General features: G+C 37.4%; 1 protein-coding gene across 1 annotated transcript in view; it reads right to left on the minus strand.

The window, feature by feature from the left end:
- Window positions 1-20293, minus strand: part of ctnna1 (catenin (cadherin-associated protein), alpha 1) — a 121076-nt gene that overhangs the window by 22528 nt on the left and 78255 nt on the right. Inside the window, exons 14-16 of the mRNA XM_073820453.1 lie at window positions 9927-10037; window positions 5926-6107; window positions 318-423 (exon numbers count right to left, since the gene is read on the minus strand). Coding sequence (XP_073676554.1) covers window positions 318-423; window positions 5926-6107; window positions 9927-10037 — 399 coding nt within the window. The remainder of the gene's footprint in view (window positions 1-317; window positions 424-5925; window positions 6108-9926; window positions 10038-20293) is intronic.

Below are 20293 nucleotides of genomic sequence, written 5' to 3' on the forward strand. Positions count from 1 at the left end.
AGCCTGTGAACCTGTCATTGTCACTCAGCTTCAAGAATAAGAGCAGCTTTCCAGGAAAATAAGTGTCGGACTACGGGGATTGGATTTACAGACCCGCGGTGCCGTCTTTTGCATCACGGTCTCCGTCGCAATTTTCGAAAGGTGCTGGGAAAAAGCCAGGGATAGGAGTTGGCTGCGAGATAAATTATGCACTGTTGCGTTTCACTGGAGTGCTTCGTAAGGATTAGGATGCTTAAATGAAACACAAGAGCATGGATAATTCACCAAGAGAAGAGATGTATTTTTTCCTCCAAAACAGACTTGCGAGTTCAACTTACTTGATCCGCAATTGCGCGGCCCAGCTTGTCCATTCTTGATCCAGCTTCGGCAATCTTCTTCGCAGCACTAATCACATCAGAGGTGTTTTTGAGTGGTCCCTTACCCCTGAGAAAAAAAAAAAAAAAAAAAAAAAAAATTGTTAGCAGTTTCATTCACAGTTATTGTTCTGTGTGTGACATGCCAGGGCTCTATGCTTGCTTTTCTTTTTAGGACTTAATTTTAGGAGCACCTTCTAATCAATAATAAAAAAAATCTGATCAAAAATTAGCATTCCCATTACGAGGTGATATCTGACTCAAAGTGAATTAAAGGGGAATTTTTACTTTGTAATGGCATTTTTCTAACTTTATTAAAAGTGTCATCTTTTGTGTCAAATTTTTAAAAATATATTTTATAAGCTTTTTAACATTTAAAACAACTAATTGAAACAACAGAAGTAGAATAAGAATAAAACCAATCAAATGAAGTCTGTAATAACAAAATTAATTTGTACTACAGAGGTGGCACAGAAGAACACAAAAGTGGCTTGTAGGTGTATTTTCATGTGTTTAATGAGGCTCAGAGGTGGCATGCGCACAAATTCATACATTCATGTTAAGATTAATGTTTTAAAAATAAAATTAAATACAGAAATATTAAATGATTTAAAATAACTGAAAAGATACTCTAAAAATGAAACAAACTGCCAGTAGGTGGTGTCAAGTCACTGATTTAATTACTGAATCATATCATTCATTTGATTCGTTTGAACGGTTGATTCATTTAGGTATAAAGCAAGTGACTGTCTTTATGAATGGGAAATTGAATCATTTACTCACTAGATTCATTTAAAAAATATATATGTTTCAGTCGCATGCAGTATTTTTCAGTCGCAAATGCTGAAATGGTCGCACTGTAGAGCCCTGCATGCTAGTGAGTATGTGTGAGCATGGATGATACATATCAAGATGTCAACTCGTTCAACAGATAAGAATGGTTGGTCATATTGACAAGGTTGATGGAAAAAAAAACAGCTCTTGTTTCACAGCCTCACACTCACAGGAACACAGCACAGCATGAACAAGGCTTTTTGGGCAAGGCTAGATCAATTCACTTCCAATTGATTAATCTCATTAAGGAGGAACATCCCTCTCCAACGCGGTTTCATTCACTAGTAGCTCTAAAGACTTCAAAGGGGGTACGAATGAACGAGATACGCATAGACAAACAGATGGCGTGAGCTAGCAGCAGCTCCCACCCACTTCTGTGATGTCTGGTCAGCTTCCTGGGGTCACTGCCACTTCAGTTCATTTAATAGTTCTGGCCTCATCCATCCCAGCGTCCCATCTCAGCCCACCCCCCTGCAGCTCCCCGGTTACGATCCGGCCAGCCATTTGCCAGTTCTGTGTGCCCACAAGGGACTGCGGGGCACAGTTGGCAAGTGGCGCAACCTGGATTCAAAGCTGCTCTCTTCAGGCTAAACTGAACAATCCAACCCACAACAGATGGAATTTTGTGTTTTTGCTCTTCCTCTACACTCACCCCTCCCTAATACTCTCTCTCTCTCTTTCTGTGACGTTCAGACAGGGTCCTCCTGGCAGCACTGCATCCATCAAAACAGTCACAGGAATTCACCAGAGACACCATCTCAAAAAGAAAATGCACCACACAAAGAGCGACAAACACTTCTAACATTTCGAAACACAAAGGACGGGTTATTTTGATGTCGCTTTGGTGGTGGCCCACCCGTAACCCGCCCTAGGTGAGAGTGCGGCCGCTACAAGGTGACTGTCGAGCAAGGTTGACTTCATCTGACTTGACAATCCCACACTCAGATATGCAAATCTGACTGAGTGCCCATGAATTAGCTGCTGATACTGGTTCCAGATGGGGGTATTGCAATTTGTGTGCGTGTGTGTGTGTGTGTCATATAACTGCTCAAGCACTGGACCACAGCATGCACAGACAGGTGGCTCCAAAATATGTGACACGAATCCAGGCGACGCATGCTTTATTCATGAGCAGAAAGGGACATAAGCAGAATTGGTGGCAAGCCACTTCTCTGCAGATATTGAGGCCGGATAAAGGCTCCCCGAAATCAATTTCCTCTTTATAGCATTAACCTTCATGGGACTGTGTACCCATTCAAGGTCGAGGGGCAATAATTTGGGCGTGGACTGAATTAACTCGCCGAGACCTTCACTCAGCACATTTCTGCAGGTGACACATCAGCACCGATTGCCATTTTTCATGCAAATGCCATCAAATCTGTGCAACCACTCTGACAGATGTACTGCAGCCTTGTTGCTTTTTACACGAGACAATGACAGATTTCTGGGGGCCTTCAACAAGAGGTATGCATGTCACCTTCAACAGAAACAATATCATTCTCCTGCCTAAAACACAAAACAGCTGACAGCTACATCACATTTAGAGCACTAATGAAAATAGCTGATGAACATTTTAATAAATGTATGATGTTAATAAATAATGATCACCTCTCAAAGGAACACAGAAATCCTTTGAGAACCAAAAATAAACATTCGTTCATTCAGCTATATCCCCACGTACAGGTGTACACAATACAGTTTTTTTTTTATATTTAATGAATTAAAGAGTTAGTTCACCCAAAAATGAAAATTAGCCTATTATTTACTCTCTCAAAGCATCCTAGGCATATATGACTTCCTTCTTTCAGACAAATTCAATTGGAGTTATATTAAAAATTGTTTTGGCTCCTCTAAGCTTTATTACGGCAATGGGCAGGTGCTACTCTTTAACAGTCGAAAAAAGTGCATCCATCCATAATAAAAAAGCATCTTTCACGGCTCCTGAGGGTGAATAAAGGCCTCCTGTAGTAAATCAATGCCTTTGCGACTGAAAACTATGTGCAACTATGAAAAAATATTTAGGAGCACTAGTGCGAATGACAGGATCAGCATATTTGTGTTTGCGGTAAGGGGAATTTCCAAGGTTTCTACGTGTTTTTGCAACATTAAGTAATATTTTACAGACATATCTTAAGAATCCTTTCATATAGTGTAGACACTGTAAATAAAAGATTCATTGTGCCATGCAGAGAGCTTTGTTAATGTAACTGTGAGATCGCAATGAACTAAGATGTGTGACGGCTTTTAGTGATTTTTAAGGGAGTTTGTAAATGTGATAGTGATTTAATACAACAGTTTAATAAAAAAAGATAATATTAAGTAACTAACATTGTCTGCCTATAACACTATTGCCTGATTTTGCTCTATTTATTCGACAAAATAAGCCGCTGCTCATCTCCATTCAAACACAGCGTTGTTTCGCGTGTGAATGAACATGCATTTTTAAACGAATCTAGTGAATCAATGATTCAAATACATTAATAAAGTCACTTGTTTTGTTCCTGAATGAATCAGCCATTCGAACAAATCACAGGAATGAATGATTCAGTGATAAAATCAGCGACTTGCCACTACCTACTGGCAGTTTTAAATTATTTAATTAATTCTTTATTCAAAACGTTATACTTAAAACAATAATCTCAACATGAATTTATGAATTTAATTGCACTCACTGCACTCCCAATGAAATTGACTAAATCTAATTCATAAATTTATTTACCTTCTTTAGATTATTAAAACTACATACTGAGTGACTGATATACCATCTTTGTCATGGAAAACACTGGTTCGTATTGAGCTCGCAGTTTTAACGTATTTGCTTAAATGTATTTTTAAGATCAAGAAGGGAAACTATCTGTTGTTGCTTTCAGTATGGCTATAAATGTCACAATATGATATTCAAACTCACATTAGACACTTTTAACATTGAATAAAGCACATAAATCAGTACCTGAGATTATCACTGTCATTGGTTTGAATGTTGTTGTTCCAGCCGCGATGTTGCAGAAATAAAAACCGTTTGTAAAACAGAAATTGTGTGTTGCAGTCTCGGCTAGTTAGGACAAAAACTCTGATTAACGTGGAAAAGATATTGTTTTATCGAGTGTCACGGCGTCGCATAGCGTGTAGTTAGGTCACGGTGTAAGATGTCAAATATCACCTTGTAATAGGCTAATTTTTTATCAGATTTTTTATTTGAACTGATTACAAAGTGCTCCTAAAAGTTTGACTTTGCTCCTAAAAAGAAAAGTAAGCGTAGAGCCCTGACGGAAGCCGTTCTGGGTGGATGACGTAGGATAGTAGTACAAAATGAGGATTTGAAGATTTAAAGAAAAATGTCAGAGGATTTTGATAAAACATGATTGTGTTTTTGAGAAAGCAACGTTTAAGTGTGGTTAGTGAAAAACAAAAATTTAGAATTGTTTGAAGTGATTATTAAGATTTAAATATGGATATTTTTTCTTACAAAACACATCGATCCGCTACAGGAGGCCTTTATTCACCCCCACAGGCTGTGAGTCACTTTTTATTACGGATGGATGCGCTTTATTGGACTTGTTTTGGACTGTTGATGAGAAACACTTGCCTATTGCCAGAACATTTTTTTAATATAACTCTGATTACATTCGACTGAAAGGAGGAAGTCACAGACACCTAGGATGCCTTGAGGGTGAGTAAATAATGGGCCAATTTTCATTTTTGGGTGAACTAACACTTTAACTGTGGTGAACAAATATTTGGCACATCAGTATTCAAGTGTTCACTGCACTGGGGAGGAATGGAGACTGGTTCCTGAACAGGAGGAAGCGGCAAACAAAGCTGCTTTTCCACTATTCTTGAGATAAGGCTGAGTGACAGCCATCCTACAGTCATTACTATGTGTGCAATATTGGCGAACAGTGTCCTCAGCATGATCCACTTTAAAAAAGGGTCTTGGTTAGCATAGGCAGGGAGAAGCGACAGACCAAGACATTTTCTATCTCTGTCTCTCTCTCTCTCTCACACACACACACGGTGTCCTCTGGGAGAGCAGATGGCAGTCACTCTCAGGTGTGCGGCCCATGAGCGTGCTCTGTCACACCTAAAATGGCCCTTTCCCCGATTCTGTCAGCATACAGGGGAGGAATTCAGGTGACCTTTTCTTGCGCTAGCAGCTCCTGCCCTTTGTTGTTTTTAAATGAAATCTTTTTTTTCCAAGAGGTCGAAAGATTTTCTTCCTTTTCAAGCCCCTTCTTTGGGGATCACGTATGATGGAAAGACAATGAGGCAGGTAAATGAGGCAAGTAAAAAGCCCATGAAAAAAAAACCCACAGCTCATTTGCTTCCACTGAGAAGGGAAAAAAAGACTCCATGAGATGGAACCGAATGCTTGTCTCAGTTAATATTAGACTTTACTAATTGATGGCCGATTTAGGTAAATGACAGGGGAAATTAGGTATAGAAAAAAGAGAGAAAAAAAACAGATTTCACCAGTCTCTCTTTCAATATTGGAAAAGATTTCCGTCTAAAAAGGCTTGTGCACATTTCATTGCCAATGCAAACTGCCATACAAACCAATATAAAGCTGAAGCACTGAGCCGGGACACAGTGAAACCGGAGCAGTAGTGCATGGCCAGAGAGGTCTATTGAGTTGAGTCTAAAAAAGATGTGTGTGTGTGTGTGTGTGTGTGTGTGTGTATGTGTATGTGTGTGGTCTTTGACAGGCATTCGAGCAGGGAAGAGGGTGGTTTGTGCTCACCTGGTGAAGTCTGTCATTTCCATCATGATCATGCACATTTGCTTGGCCAAAACGATGATGTCATTTCCGCTGTCATCCCACTTGGATACCTCGGCGTCCAGCTTGCTCTTCTCCTCCTGGAAACTGGCCACCTGCTCGGCAATCTTCGCCTTCTGCTCCTGGGGTAGCTGAGCCATGATGGCCTGCCAATTCCACAGAGAAACTCACATATAACAAACCGCACATAAATCTTCACACGACGACATGCTGATCTATGACTGTTAATGAGGAAAAGAGATGACAAAGGATATGCAATTAAAAAAGAAAATTGATGTTTAATCCCCCTTCTTGCTTCTGTCTTTGCTTCTCTCTTACACCTTTCTTTGTCCTTCTCTCGCTCTCTCTCTCTCTCATTTCTTGCATGACCGGCCCGGCACGAGCGAGCAGGAGAGATTTTACAGCTTTGGCTGGTGGCGTATGGGCTATGAAACATTCCTCTAATTCTGTAAAAGGTTCACAACCTTGCAGAACTATGCTGAGCAATGCTTTCTGCAGCCTCAATAGCCCTACAAAACTCGGATGAGGAGGCCAGTTGAATATGTGCCACTGCATTCCACACAAAGGTGAACAGAAACAGATCATGATAACTGATAAAAACTTCTTTTTGTTAAACACATGTGCCAAACAGCTATGATGCAATACCTCAACAGGCACAAGGACATTTTTTGGCAATTTAAAAGCATCACATTCAGTAGTCCCGACTGTCAAAAATCAGTTGTCCAATAAAATATATATATAAATACATGCATACATACATACATATATACACACACACACATATGTGACCCTGGACCACAAAACCAGTCTTAAGTCGCTGGGGTATATTTGTAGCAATAGCCAAAAATACACTGTATGGGTCAAAATTATTGATTCTTTTGATTGATTTCTTTTATGCCAAAAAACATTAGGAAATTAAGTAAAGGTCATGTTCCATGAAGATTTTGTAAAATTCCTACTATAAATATCAAAAAGCCATTTTTGATTAGTAATATGCATTAAGAACTTAATTTAGAGATCTTTAAAAGTGATTTTCTCAGTATTTTGATTTTTTTGCACCCTCAGGTTCCAGATTTTCAAATAGATGTATCTCAGCCAAATATTGTCCTATCCTAACAAATCATATATCAATAGAAAGCTTATTTATTGGGCTTTCATATGATGTATACATCTCAGTTTTGTAAAATTTAACCTTATGACTGGTTTTGTGGTCCAGGGTCACATATAAACACACACACACACACACACACACACACACGTAAAGTTTGGGGGCAGATAAATTGTTTGCAACAGTAATAAATGTTTCTTGAGCACCAAATCAAATAAATAATGACTTCTGAATGACTGCTGAAAAATCAGTTGTTTTATCTTCATTATGTAATATTTCACAATATTACTGGGTTTACTGTATTTTATCAAATAAATGCAGCCTTGCACAATACACTTTTAAAAACATGAAACTATGTGTTTATGTACTTGCATACAGTGGTAGCCAAATTTATTAGAACACTAGTATTTCCACCAGCTAAAAATAGTTTTAAGTCAGTTATTCCTAACTTTTAATGTAGTATGCAGTACTGTTACTGTTACTGTTAAAAGTTTTAAAATGCTGTAAAATGAGAATGCTGTCAAAATAATCTAAATAAATAGATTTTTATCAATTAACTTCTATTAAAATAAATTAAAATCAACATTTGGTGTGACCATCCTTTGCGTTTAAAGCAGCTTTTGCCCTAGATGCACTTGCGAATAGTTTTTCAGGTAGTTTTGCAGGTAGGTTTCTTGAAGCATCTTGGAGACGTTGCCACAGTTCTTCTGGATTTAGTGTGCATCAGTTTTTTCTGTTTCTTCATGTCATTCCAGACATACTGGATGATGATGAGATCAGATCCCTGTGTGGAGCATATGTCTGAAAAGTAAACTGATATTTCCTACTGACACTACATCAAAAGATAGAAATAACTGACTCAAAACCATTTTTAGCTGGTGAAAATACTAATAATTTTGGCCACCACTGTCTATAAATGCATGCCTGTATAAAACTATTTGTCTCTGGATATGAGCTGTGTCACACCTGGTTAGAACATGCTGTACAATTAATATACAAAAATCTGACTGCCTTAAAGTGCCCCTATTATGCCATTTCCAATATTGTCTTTCATGCAGTGTGTTGGTAAATGTAAGCGATCTGCAAAGTTGTAAAGCTGAAAGTGCACGATAAATAAAGTTATTGTCTCCCAAAAGAAAGAATCCAATCTGTACAGCCTAAACGAGTCATTAGAAATTCAAATTTCATTTCTGTGACATATCACATGTGAATAATTCCCACCTTTTTTTCTCGAACCGGTAGACCAATTACAACAGACTGGGCCAATCTGACCAATCAGAGCAAAGTAGGCTCACAGAAAGGAGGGGTTTAGAGAGACTGAATTGTTCAACTGCTTCATTTTAAGAAAACTAAAGCGTTTTTTGACCTTGCATGCATGTAAACCTATTCTAGGAGACTCCCAAAACAAAAAATTGCATAATAGGGGCATTTTTATTGAGATAAACCTTTCTGGCAAGTTCTGATGAAGAATTTATTTTTCGGCCTCTTAAACTCTTAAACAATTTTCTCTTTAAATTTGGAGCACCGGTACGCACGTGGCACACATTAGTGCATTAGCTGAGTGACTGGGATTCCCACTGGAGCTGGGGACTAAATCAAAAGCCTCTGGGGGGGTGGAACAGGAGGCTGGACAGTGATTACAGACTTATATAATCACATTCTCACTCAAGCACAACCTCCACTGCCCCGTTTTCTACAACTCTCTAAACAAAAATACTACTCGCTTCCCCAGCAACAAGGTTCAATGAAAATGTAAGTCTTCTGCGGCGCTTTTATCTTTAACAAGAGCTTTCTGTTCGAGTCTTGAGCTCTTAAAGTCTCCTGCCATCCCCTAGACGATTAGAGCTGAATATTTTTCCGGTATTTTTTAGTTTTCATCAACAAGCTCACATCACTATGGAAAAGGAGGGTGAGAGGTCTGTAATTATATTCGTACGAGCCCGGGGGAACAAACAACATGCGACCGGCACAGCGGATGTAAATACGAATGGATGACAGCCTTACACAACCAGGAACAATTCTTATTGACAAAAGAAAATGCTCAATTTTAAAATGCATTGAGAAAAAAATTTGGGGCCACATATTGCTTTTTCATTTGTGCTGTCACACCAATTGTTATCAGGAACTCAAAAAAAGTGCTCACAGGGAAAGCCAGCACTCTTACTAACAAGATCCCCAAACACAACTTGGTTCCCGTTACCTCTCTCTCACAACGCTGAATTTAAAAAGGAAAACAGGATGCCAATCATCTGCAGTGTCTACCATCACCACAGCTGTGGACTAGAGAATATATTCAAACTAATAACAAAATAATAATAATAAAAAAAAATATATATATATATATATATATATTCACTGTTCCTTCCAGCTATGTAGGGATGGATTTTCATAAGCATTACCAAGGCAACAGAGGAGGATGTGAAGGGAGGGGGTGAGAGAGAGAGGAGGAATGGAGGTAGAGAGGGGGCGAGGTTTGATGTCTGTTTCGCTGGTGGCAACATCAGGAGTGCTGTTGACACGAAATCAGTACAGAATCTTAAAAACACTGAATCAGAGTTCCTGTGCTATTGGAGCTTAACAGCAAAGCAAAGGTGGATTTGGCCGTGATGCTGCAAATCTGACCTGTGAAGAGAGCGGTTAGCACTTCGCAACGCTCTTTAAATAGACTGTGATAAAGTTTTATTATAGAAACACTGAAAAAGAAATTACTATGTCCCTGGACAGATTCCATACAAGTAACTACAAAGGAATCGAATAGTCTTGTAATTTTAAGATCGAGTTGGACATCCCTAAGTGGCTCCATAAATTAGCAAACCATGAAACCAAAGCGGGGAACTACAAAAGCCCCAACTCTCACCCGAGCACTCTGTCCAGCGATAAGCTGATCATCTTCCGTCTGCACGCTGGTCCTGCTACGAGAATCAAAGTCTTCTGTCTCAAAGTCAGAGTCGTCCAGTTCCTCTGGGGTCTGTGGGGGAAAAGACAAGAGTAGGGGTGGGGAGAGATATAGAAAAACATTAGCAAGCTCTTTCAACAATCAAGTCACTTACGGACTGCAGCAAAAGCTTAAGGCCCTGATATGCTCATGGCGAAATATCTTTGCAGTGGAATACTGCTGGTGAACATCCTGACGTTGTTCACACTGCTGGAAGTGGCATTTAGATGTTAATCTTGTTAATGAAAACTATGATAAAAACTAGATGATGGGGCGACAATAAGGTCAGTAAACGATAACTGTCACTATATCAACAGACAATATGTAAAAATGTATTTTTAAAAATGTAAAAACTTTAGCAAAATCTTAATTTTGTCGGAAAAAAAGAAGACATGCAAGCTTCTGTGTGTGTGGTTGCCAGAAGAGTTCAAATCCTTAAATTAGAGATTCTCTGTTTTAAAAAAAAAATTCTGCTTGGTGTTACGCTTTTTTAAATCGGGCAACCACTGCTGCAATCTGAAATGATTGGAATTACTATTAGGAAATTTACCGTTTTAATATTTTTTGTTTTGTTTGTTTTACCAGTTTTTTATAATGTAGACAGGGAGAGTGCATATCTTAGTATTTGATATTAATTTATATAAAAAATAGCCTATAATAAATCAGTATACTAGATGAGGTATAACAAACCACGTGTATGAGTCAACATTCTATTGATTTGTGCTTATTGGTGAACGTGCAACACCTGAAATGTAAAAATAAATCTCAAATGACAACAATCATTGCTAATTAACTGATTCTAATTAACTTATTCTAATAAACTGATTTATTATCAGTGTTGGAAACACTTGCGCTGCATAATATTTTATTTTTCAAATCTGTGAACTTTTTTCAGGATTCTTTGATGAATAAAAAGTTTAAAAGAACAGCATTTATTTAAAATAGAAATATTTTCTAACAATATACACTACTATTCAAAAGTTTGGGGTCAGTAAATGTATTCTTTAAAAAAAAAAAAAAAAAAAAAAGAAATAATACTTTTATTATCCAAGGATGTGTTAAATTGATAAAAAGTGATACAGACTGAAAATGCTCAGACATTTAATCCACTTGACTAAACAAAAACAGACCTGTTTTGACATAAGGGTCAATTTTTCTAATTTATAATTTTTTTGTACACATTTATTTTTGTTTAATTTTTCGAATTTTTATATCAGCTGAATAAATAAGCTTTCCACTGATATTTAGGACAATATTTAGCAGAGATACAGCTATTTGAAAATCTGGAATCTGAGGGTACAAAAAAAATCTAAATATTGAGAAAATGCCTTTAAAGTTGTCCAAATTAAGTTCTTAGCAATGCATATTTACTAATTAAAAATTAAGTTTTAATATATTTAGAGTAGGAAATTTACAAAATATCTTCATGGAATATGATCTTTACTTAATATTCTAATGATTTTTGGCATAAAAGAAAAATTGATCATTTTGACCCATACAATGTACTTTTGGCTATTGCTACAAATATACCTGTGCTATTTGAGACAAATATGATGACTCAAAAGCGCATCTGACAAAGGACTAAAACTCATTTAAAAGACTACGATAAAATGGCATTTAAATTAACACTACATTTAGATGAGCAAGTAAATGTGTAAATATATTTCTTGCCTGGAAAGTTCACTAAGTCATAATATCACACCAGTTTGTTCTTCGATTTTACTTGAAGTATATTGGGCCATTATCAATGGCAGTTTCTCATGGGAAAGTAGAAATTTATTTTAAATGTATATGTAAAAGTAAGAAATGCTGTCCAAACTGGTCTATGGGTTAACGCATGTGCACTGATACATTTAGCCACGGTGCTCCATGTTATTTCTGATCCTCTTTAACACCATAGTAAAAAAGAAATGGTAAAATACACAAAATAATGTTACTTTTTCTAAATGTTAGAAGTTGATGCCAGTCAATACTAGAAAATTGTGAATGATTGCCTTTGCTAAGAGGTTGCTTAAGTGATCCGAGCAGTTTTTGAGATGTTGCTATGTAGTTGCTGGTTCCTTGTCTATAATATTCCACTCCCTGGATAGGTCTGAGCACTTCCTTCAATGCAACAAAAAGTGATGTGTTGAAGCTTAACACTTGACAAAAGCAATCTGAAGTAACCCCCACCCCAAAGTAGGAGTGGGCGGTACACCGGTGTCATAGTCAGCACCGGTGTGACATTGCGCCACGACATGGATTTTCTAACAGGGTGTCTACAGGTTTGACCAAGTTAAATTTAAGACATTTTAAGACTTTTTAATACCATTTTCAAACAAAATTTAAGACCAAGATAAAACTTGAAAGATGTAGTTATTAAATTTTATAAAATATTTCAAATTCCTATCGATTCATAATTAGTGCATTATTTAATTATTAAACCTTAAATATTTAACGTATTTGTAGTGAACTATATATTAGTATTTAAATAATTCACCCTTATAGGCTGTTTGTGTGTGACTTTTTGCACTTGCTATACTATAAAAGTACTACAATTATTATACTAGTAATTTTATAATAAATCGAAAGCAAGACATCTTGAAAAATATAGGGAGAGACAGCTGCATAATAAATAATCCTCTGCTGCCATCTAATGGTTATATGGGTAATTCCATATTATGTTAGCCAAAAAATAGACGTTGTTTTCCGTGAAAAGTCATTTTTTCCGATGCCCTTTTTATGAATGAAAAGTGAGTCCTTGAAGTACATTTTATTTCACAGCTGTAGAGTTAGAAAATAATAAAGGCTTTGAAATAATGCAAGATTTTAAAAATGTGTTCATGACTACAAAGGCAAGTTAGTGATTATCAAGAATACGATTAAGATGTCCTTGAAGATAAATATCGATAGCTAGCTAACGTTAGCCTAATTTGAGCCTGATTTTTTTTTTTTATGGGGTGGAGAGAAACCGCACAGAAGGACTTACTTCAAATATTAACGATAATAACAAAAATAAAGTAACGAGCTTAAAAAACTGGACTCTTCTGCCAGTTTTTTACACATGGTGACCAGTGGCTGCGAAGTTCTGAATGACAAATCATGTTCTGCTATAAATGTGCACAAACGTATTTTTAAATCGCAGACACAGTCAGTCATAGTCATAGACAACGGTGTGTCAACTGTAACAGTTGCTCCCGGCAACGTCGTGGTAAGTTTGAGTGCACGGACAGCGGCTTTATGACCGGAGTCTAAATCATGACGAGCAAGCACTTTCTTACCGCTGCTGGCATACAGTAGCTTCCTCGAGCAAATCGTGCAGAAACAAGCCCTGGGCTCTCTCAGTTTCTTGCACCAACTGCCAAAAGGCTCGCCATCTCTACTTTCTTCAATCCACGCCCAGCGCCATTTATTTTTGAGTCCTTTATCTATTGCTAGGGCATCATCCCCAGGCTTCATAAACTTGCGCTCCATTTTTTTTCTCCAACAACGCTAAAGTGACATTGACGTATGGGTGTCAATCATACTGTGTTGCAAGGACCCGCCCTTCTCTGCTTCTGATAGGCTTGTAACGTTAGTTAAAGCTGCGTTCCTCTCATATGATTGGTAGGTGAAATAAATTGGCTCGAAAATATTAAATCGCATGCGCAGGCTCTAAAATATTATCATTTTTTCCCCACACGGCCGCACGCCGGAGATCCGGCACGGTGCCGGAATACTTTAAGCCCTGTGGAGAAATTCCCTCTAAAATTAAGATTAAAAAATTAAGACCCTTGGATTTAGATTTAAGACAAATTAAGACATTTAAAGGCCTTATTTTAGGACAACGGAATTTAAGACTTAAGGATCCGCGGCCACCCTGTCTAATACCGTCAATACCGTAATAAATCAATTATGTGCCTCGAAAGGCTGCACTTACATCAATAATAGCTAATTTTAAATAATAAGGCATTACATTTTCTTCAAACGTTCAGTTGTGGTCTGAATACCTGTCCTTATACTATATATCTTGTTGTAAATAAAAAAGTAAAACATATTCGTATTAGCTTTGCAGGTGGTAGGTAAAAGGGGAGTGGTCATTAAACGACTGGTGAAACATCGTGAAGAATGGTCTGTAGCCTATACCAGGGGCGGAGTGGCAATCGGGACGACCGGGACTTTTCCCGGCAGCCGGCCGAAGGATTTACACGGCGGATCACAAATTGAGCGGGCGCGAGGCAAACTAATATTGTATATAATTTTCGCACTTTCAATATGCAGGGTATAGAAATCGCTTTTAAATGAGTGCTCGCGCTGTTTATTTTTACTTTCGATTTTGCGATAACGCACACTCTGTGTAAAGGAAGCAGCACATCTTATAATAGATATTTGTCAGTGAGCACAAGATTGCAGCAAATCCTCCAGTCTATTTTTGTCAACTCTCTTCACTTTCGACCCGTGATCATTCAAATCTAAAGGTCATTGTACACTGAGTCCGATTTTCGTATGCGTTTTTTTTTTCTTTTTTTTTTTCCTCATATTCGCCATCCTTATCAAAATACTTGTTTTGGATGCGAAAATGCAGAAAATCAAACACGATCCAAATTTTTTTAGAGGCAGTGTGTAAACTCGATTAACATAACCTGTATTTTTTTTTTAACGTGCAAAAATCTCAGACGAAAATTTCGTACTCGTGTGCAATGACATTAACTCCAGCAGCTCATGATGGATGCAGGGTTGCCAAGTCCGCGTTTTTCCCCACAGAATTGACCTTATGCACGGAGCGTTCTTTAGAACTTCCGCATAAATATAAGCCAGCTCGTAAACTTCCGCTGAAGCTCATTTTATATGTGCTATATATTAGGTGGACACTCTTGAGACTGATCTAGTGCCTCGTTCTTATTAGAAACTGAAAAAAAAATATAATTGCAACATTATAAACAATGTTAGCGGCATGAACATTCAGTTTCAAATTATTTAACAACATATTTAAATGCAGAGCCTGGTGATCCCGTACTCTCCGTATCTGCATAGTTGTACATTTAAATGCTGACAGTTAAACACTATCATAACGTGTTTAGGCTAATGTTAGCTAGCTAGCGATATTTCTCTTCCAGGACATCTTAATCGTATTGTTGATAATCACTAACTTGCCTTTATAGTCACGAACACATTTTTAAAATCTTGCAATATTTCAAAGTCTTTATTATTTTCTAACTCTCCAGCTGTGAAATAAAATGTACTTCAAGGACTCACTTTTCATTCATAAAGGCATCGGAAAAAAATGACTTCAGGGAAAACAACGTCTATTTTTGCCTAAAATAATATGGAATTACCCATATAACCAATAGATGGCAGCAGAGGATTATTTATTATGCAGCTGCCTTTTAAACTCCCTATATTTTTCAAGACGTCTTGCTTTTCGATTTATTATAAAATTGCTAGTAATAAATTGTAGTAATAAATACCGCCCTTAAGTAACATTATAATATAGTATAGCAAATGCAGAAAGTCATAGCTCACACACAAGCAGCCTATAAGGGTAAATTATTTAAATACTAATATATAGTTCACTACAAATACGTTAAATATTTATGGTATAATAATTAAATAATTCACTCAATATGAATAGATAGGAATTTGAAATATTTTATAAAATTGAATAAGTACTTTTAAGTTTTATCTTGAACTGTAAAATCTATTAAATAGCCTATATTTAACCAACACAAACTTGTTACTGCTGTAGTTTTGTTACTCTGAATTTAGCTTGAATCATTTAAGCTCTTTTTATTGACATCAGCTTGTCATTTGTTTGGTCCGGTTATTACTGTCAATCACAGCAATGACTACGCATATTTAGCCGATTTACTCGCAATTTTTTTTAAACTGGCATTTGTCATTCTTGAAACGGTATACATGGACGTTTGGTCCTCTTAGATAAACACTTTTATTCGATTGTGAATGGATTATGTAGAGAAAACGAACAAAGTACGCTCATATTACGGCACAGTACAGTTGACCGGAAATGACTTAGCTGGCTTGTCTAAACAAGTATTTCGTGCATATGGTCAATTGGTCTACTTTTAAACTGTTGCCATGGGTTGATTTCTTATTTAAAGGTTTTAAATACTGCAGAAATTAAATTTCAATAAAAAATCATTTTTGTTTTGTTGTACACTTTTAAGTAAGATCTTTAGGTTTTTTGCAAAATAAATATGTTGAGAATGCATAATACTCTCCCATGTCTCTTTTTGATAAGGATACCTACCATTTACTTATTATATTATAAAAATATTACCTTTATTCACATACTAAAGGGACAGGATAGGCTGCTACTCCCAAAATGTACCAAAAAAAGTAATACCGTGATATTATACAGTCACCATTCAAAAAATGAAAAATACCGTGATATTAATTTGAGGTCATATCGCCCACCCCTACCCCAAAGTATGAACAATAGTAATAGTGACACTTTCCTTAGCAAGCACCCTATGCATAAAAACCCTACCTATGCATTTTAGAAGTGAAAATGTAATGGTGTAGGTTTTAACAGTAAAACATCTTTACTAGTCTGCTTTAAAGAGACAGAATGATCTGGTGCACCAATGCAGCGGGTACACCACGTTTTTCACTGTACTGAACTAACTCTCTTTCTCTCTAATCCCTGCAGCGAATGCCAAACATGCCTCTTAAAACTCTACCGCTCTATTAGTATGCATTTGCGAGCAGAGGGACCTGTTTGCAGAGGGAAATGGCGGAGAATGGGGAGGGGTGGCGGTGGGGGAAGAACCCTCACTGACAAGAAAATGCATTTCAGCTTGATAGGAGAAAGGACGAGATGTGAGAAGATACGGATGTATTATTTCGCCAGTGCTGCAAGCCGTGCTTATCCGACTGTCTGTACAATCCATTTATGAGGAGATTCTGACTGGCTCACGACGCAGCCGCTCCAATAATAGACACCTCAAGCATCCCAAAACTCTGCCTGCTGAAGATGACATCAAAACAACATACAGGCCAAACAAAGTCAGTCAAGGTGTGGACAATGGTTTAGAAGTGCCCAGGCATTTCATGAACACACTATGTTGTATCTAGAGAATCACACTGGAGCACAAAATGGATTTCAGGGTAACCGTATTAAAGTTTAAAATTGCTACTTGTTGCTAGCAGGGTTGTGAATATGCCTTCTAAAATTGTATTTAATTCCTGAATTAAAAAATAAATAAAATAAAATAATTCTTTTTTTTGTTTTTTAGAATGAAAATTTTCTATTTCAAATAAACACAACTTTCTATTCAATGAATTCTGGAAAAAATAAGTTAAAAATTGAGTGGCACAATTGTTTGAGCATCAAATCAACATTACAATGATTTCTAAAGGATCATGTGACATTGAAGACTGGAGTGATGACTGCTAAAAATCCAGTTTTGCAATCAGAAGAATAAATTACACTGCCGTTCCAAAGTTTGGCATCAGTAAGAATTTTTAGTGTTTTAACTGAAAAAAAAAAAAAAATCTCTTATGCTCAAAGTTCCATTTGTTTGATCAAAAATACAGAAAAAAGAAATATTATGAAATGTTAATAATATATAATATTTTACAACATCACTGTTATTTTGCTCAAATAAATGCAGCCTGGTGAGCAAAAACCTTTGAACAGTAGTGTGGATAAAAGCTATTTAAAATGTAGTTTATATATTTCATGACACTTAATAAACTAACTTTTCATTTCCAAGAATGAAATCAATTCCATAAATTCCTCTTCCTGTCAATTCCAATTCAGCTTCCAGTGTGATGCCACTTATTAAATTCAAGTCCCAACCTATGAACTACAAGGGAGCCAATTCTGGAAATTCTAAATTTTGCACAACCCCAGTCACCAGTGTAGATAGGACAGGAACCGCAGACAGCTCAAAAATATCTACCTTGCCATCCAAGAGAACACATCACATCTATAAACTGGGGCAGTAGTGAGCAGGCATTTGAATAAACAGCCTGAGACGCCTGAAGCAGTGTAGGAAAGGTGAGGTGCCTTTGCAGGTTACAGTAACCGCTCGGCAGCTATGAGGATCTGTGCTACGGAAGGGCCATTAGTACCAGTGTCATCCCCTCAACAGAGGAGTCGAGAGCTGGCTGCCTGTCAAATATTAGGTGACGGCCGGCTGGCGAGCACTGCGAGCGCAGTACTTACCGAGGTTAAAGACTCTGTCCATCTTAAGTAGCCCAAGTCGTACACTTGTCTCTTCCGATCGAGGATTTTTCCGTGCGGCGGAGAGGTTGATGCCCACTGGGCACTAGTGTTGGCTGATTGGCTAGCGCTCAAGCTCTGTCTAAGCGTATGAGCTTGACATGGCGTGTGTGTGGAGGAAAGCAACTTGAAAGTTAAACATTAAAGTACTATTTCTTGCCATCTCAATGTCTGCAGGGTGTATTAAAACAGTGCTTTCTAACAAACCCCTGCGATCGCCAGACCTTTGGGTGGTTTTCTTATCGGATGAGTTCGGATGAGTCGTCTCAGAACAAGAGCCCTGGAGCGTTTCAAAATACTATACAGTCAGAAAGGAACAAAACGAGATAGCAAAGATCACGCCTCTACTTTCGACTCTACGCAGGCATAAAGCGTTTCAGTGTCGGGGGCATGTTCAACACTGGCGTTATACCAACAACAAACAACTAGATCCTGTATGCCAAAGGGCCTTTTGTTTTAACCATTGAATCAATCTAGATAACTAGAGAAGGATGTCTGGAGTGGAAAATGAATGAGGCACTACACAGCTCTCTGAGGATTTGAAAATAAAGGGGAAAATGCTAATTAAATCTCCTTTCTAAAAAATCAATTGTGTATTATAATGCAAATACAGCGTAATGGATCCCCCATCTAATTTCGTGTTTATTCTAATTTAAACCCGGATTTATTAATGAACATTTCGGTACAAGTCGGAGAGTTTCATCTGCTTCAAACTAGTGAGTCGATGCAAATCCTCTCGCTACTTGACATTTAAAAAGAGAGGGTTGGTGGATGTATTCAAACAAGGAATGCAAGTACAAAGGCGACAAAGAAATATGATGCGATCGCAATTATCAATAGCAAATATATGAGTGTGCGTATGTGCTGCCCAATTTTCAGAGGCCTTTTAATCCAATGCTTCATTATCAGGGTCATGGCCGCACTCTTTGCTTTAACTAAAGGCGCTAATACATTCCAACACACTTCCTCATGAGCCAATTATTCAAATGCTGTGTACATTATCTTCGCAATTAATTGAAAACTCGTTAGTCTGAAACTACGAAAGACGATATTTGCCTCAATTAATGCCTTTAACCTAGTTGTTCCGGCGAAGTGGAGTTAAGGGGCTGTGCGTTTCCCCTCACGGCAGGAGCGGACTGTTGTCTGCTTATTGTCAGACTGTTAGCTAACGCTTGACTGCAAGCTAGCAACCATCTGTCCAATGTTACAGTTCAGCTCAGGGAAAGACCATTAACCCTCAGACAACTACAGCCACGGTAATAGTGCACATGGAGAGGGAAATCTGTTCAATTAGGATACCACTTGCCCAAAACAAATTCACCATTAGTTTCTAATAACGCAGCACATACATGTGCACCGGTCTTTTTTTATTCTTTTTTCCCTCACAGTGCAGTATTATTCTGAGCTATATATAACCTCACGGAGCAAACCGCTAATTAACCCTGCCCTCTTTGTCCCTGTAATTCCGAATGAGTTTTGATATACCTAATTGGAGTTTCTCTCAATATTACAAGCTCTTATGAGGGGGAAAAAATGGATGTGTTAAATAGCACATGGAAGGTCAGATAATTCAGAGTGCACTGGAAACCTGTGTGGGTGGCATAGTTAAAGTATTAAAAAAAAAAAAATTCCAGAATAGATGAAAAATTCATCTAAATAATGTCATTTACGCTTAACATTAAAAGATGAACTTAAAAAAAATAAATAATTAAAATTCTGGTACTCTTGTGAATTGCGGCAGAGACTGATACGATAGAAAAGAAATCGTTGAACAAAGTTATCTTTGTGCACAAAAAGTACCCTCATAACTTCTTAACATTACTGTTGAACCACTGATGTCACATGGAGTATTTTATCTATGTCTTTACAACCTTTTTGGGACTTGAATTTGTAAGTAGCATTGTCGTCTATGCAGGGTCAGAAACAGGGCTGGGCGATAAATTGGTAATAATAATTGCACAATATAAATTTCCTTGATAAACGATAAAAGTTTGATAATTGTTTGATATGTTTATGCAGCAAAGGCGGAATGAAAGAGCACTAGTCAATTGAAGCACGCCCATTCGGACCATTTATCTGCTTG

Source organism: Garra rufa, chromosome 16 (genome assembly GCF_049309525.1).
Source record: "Garra rufa chromosome 16, GarRuf1.0, whole genome shotgun sequence".
Classification (NCBI taxonomy): domain Eukaryota; kingdom Metazoa; phylum Chordata; class Actinopteri; order Cypriniformes; family Cyprinidae; genus Garra; species Garra rufa.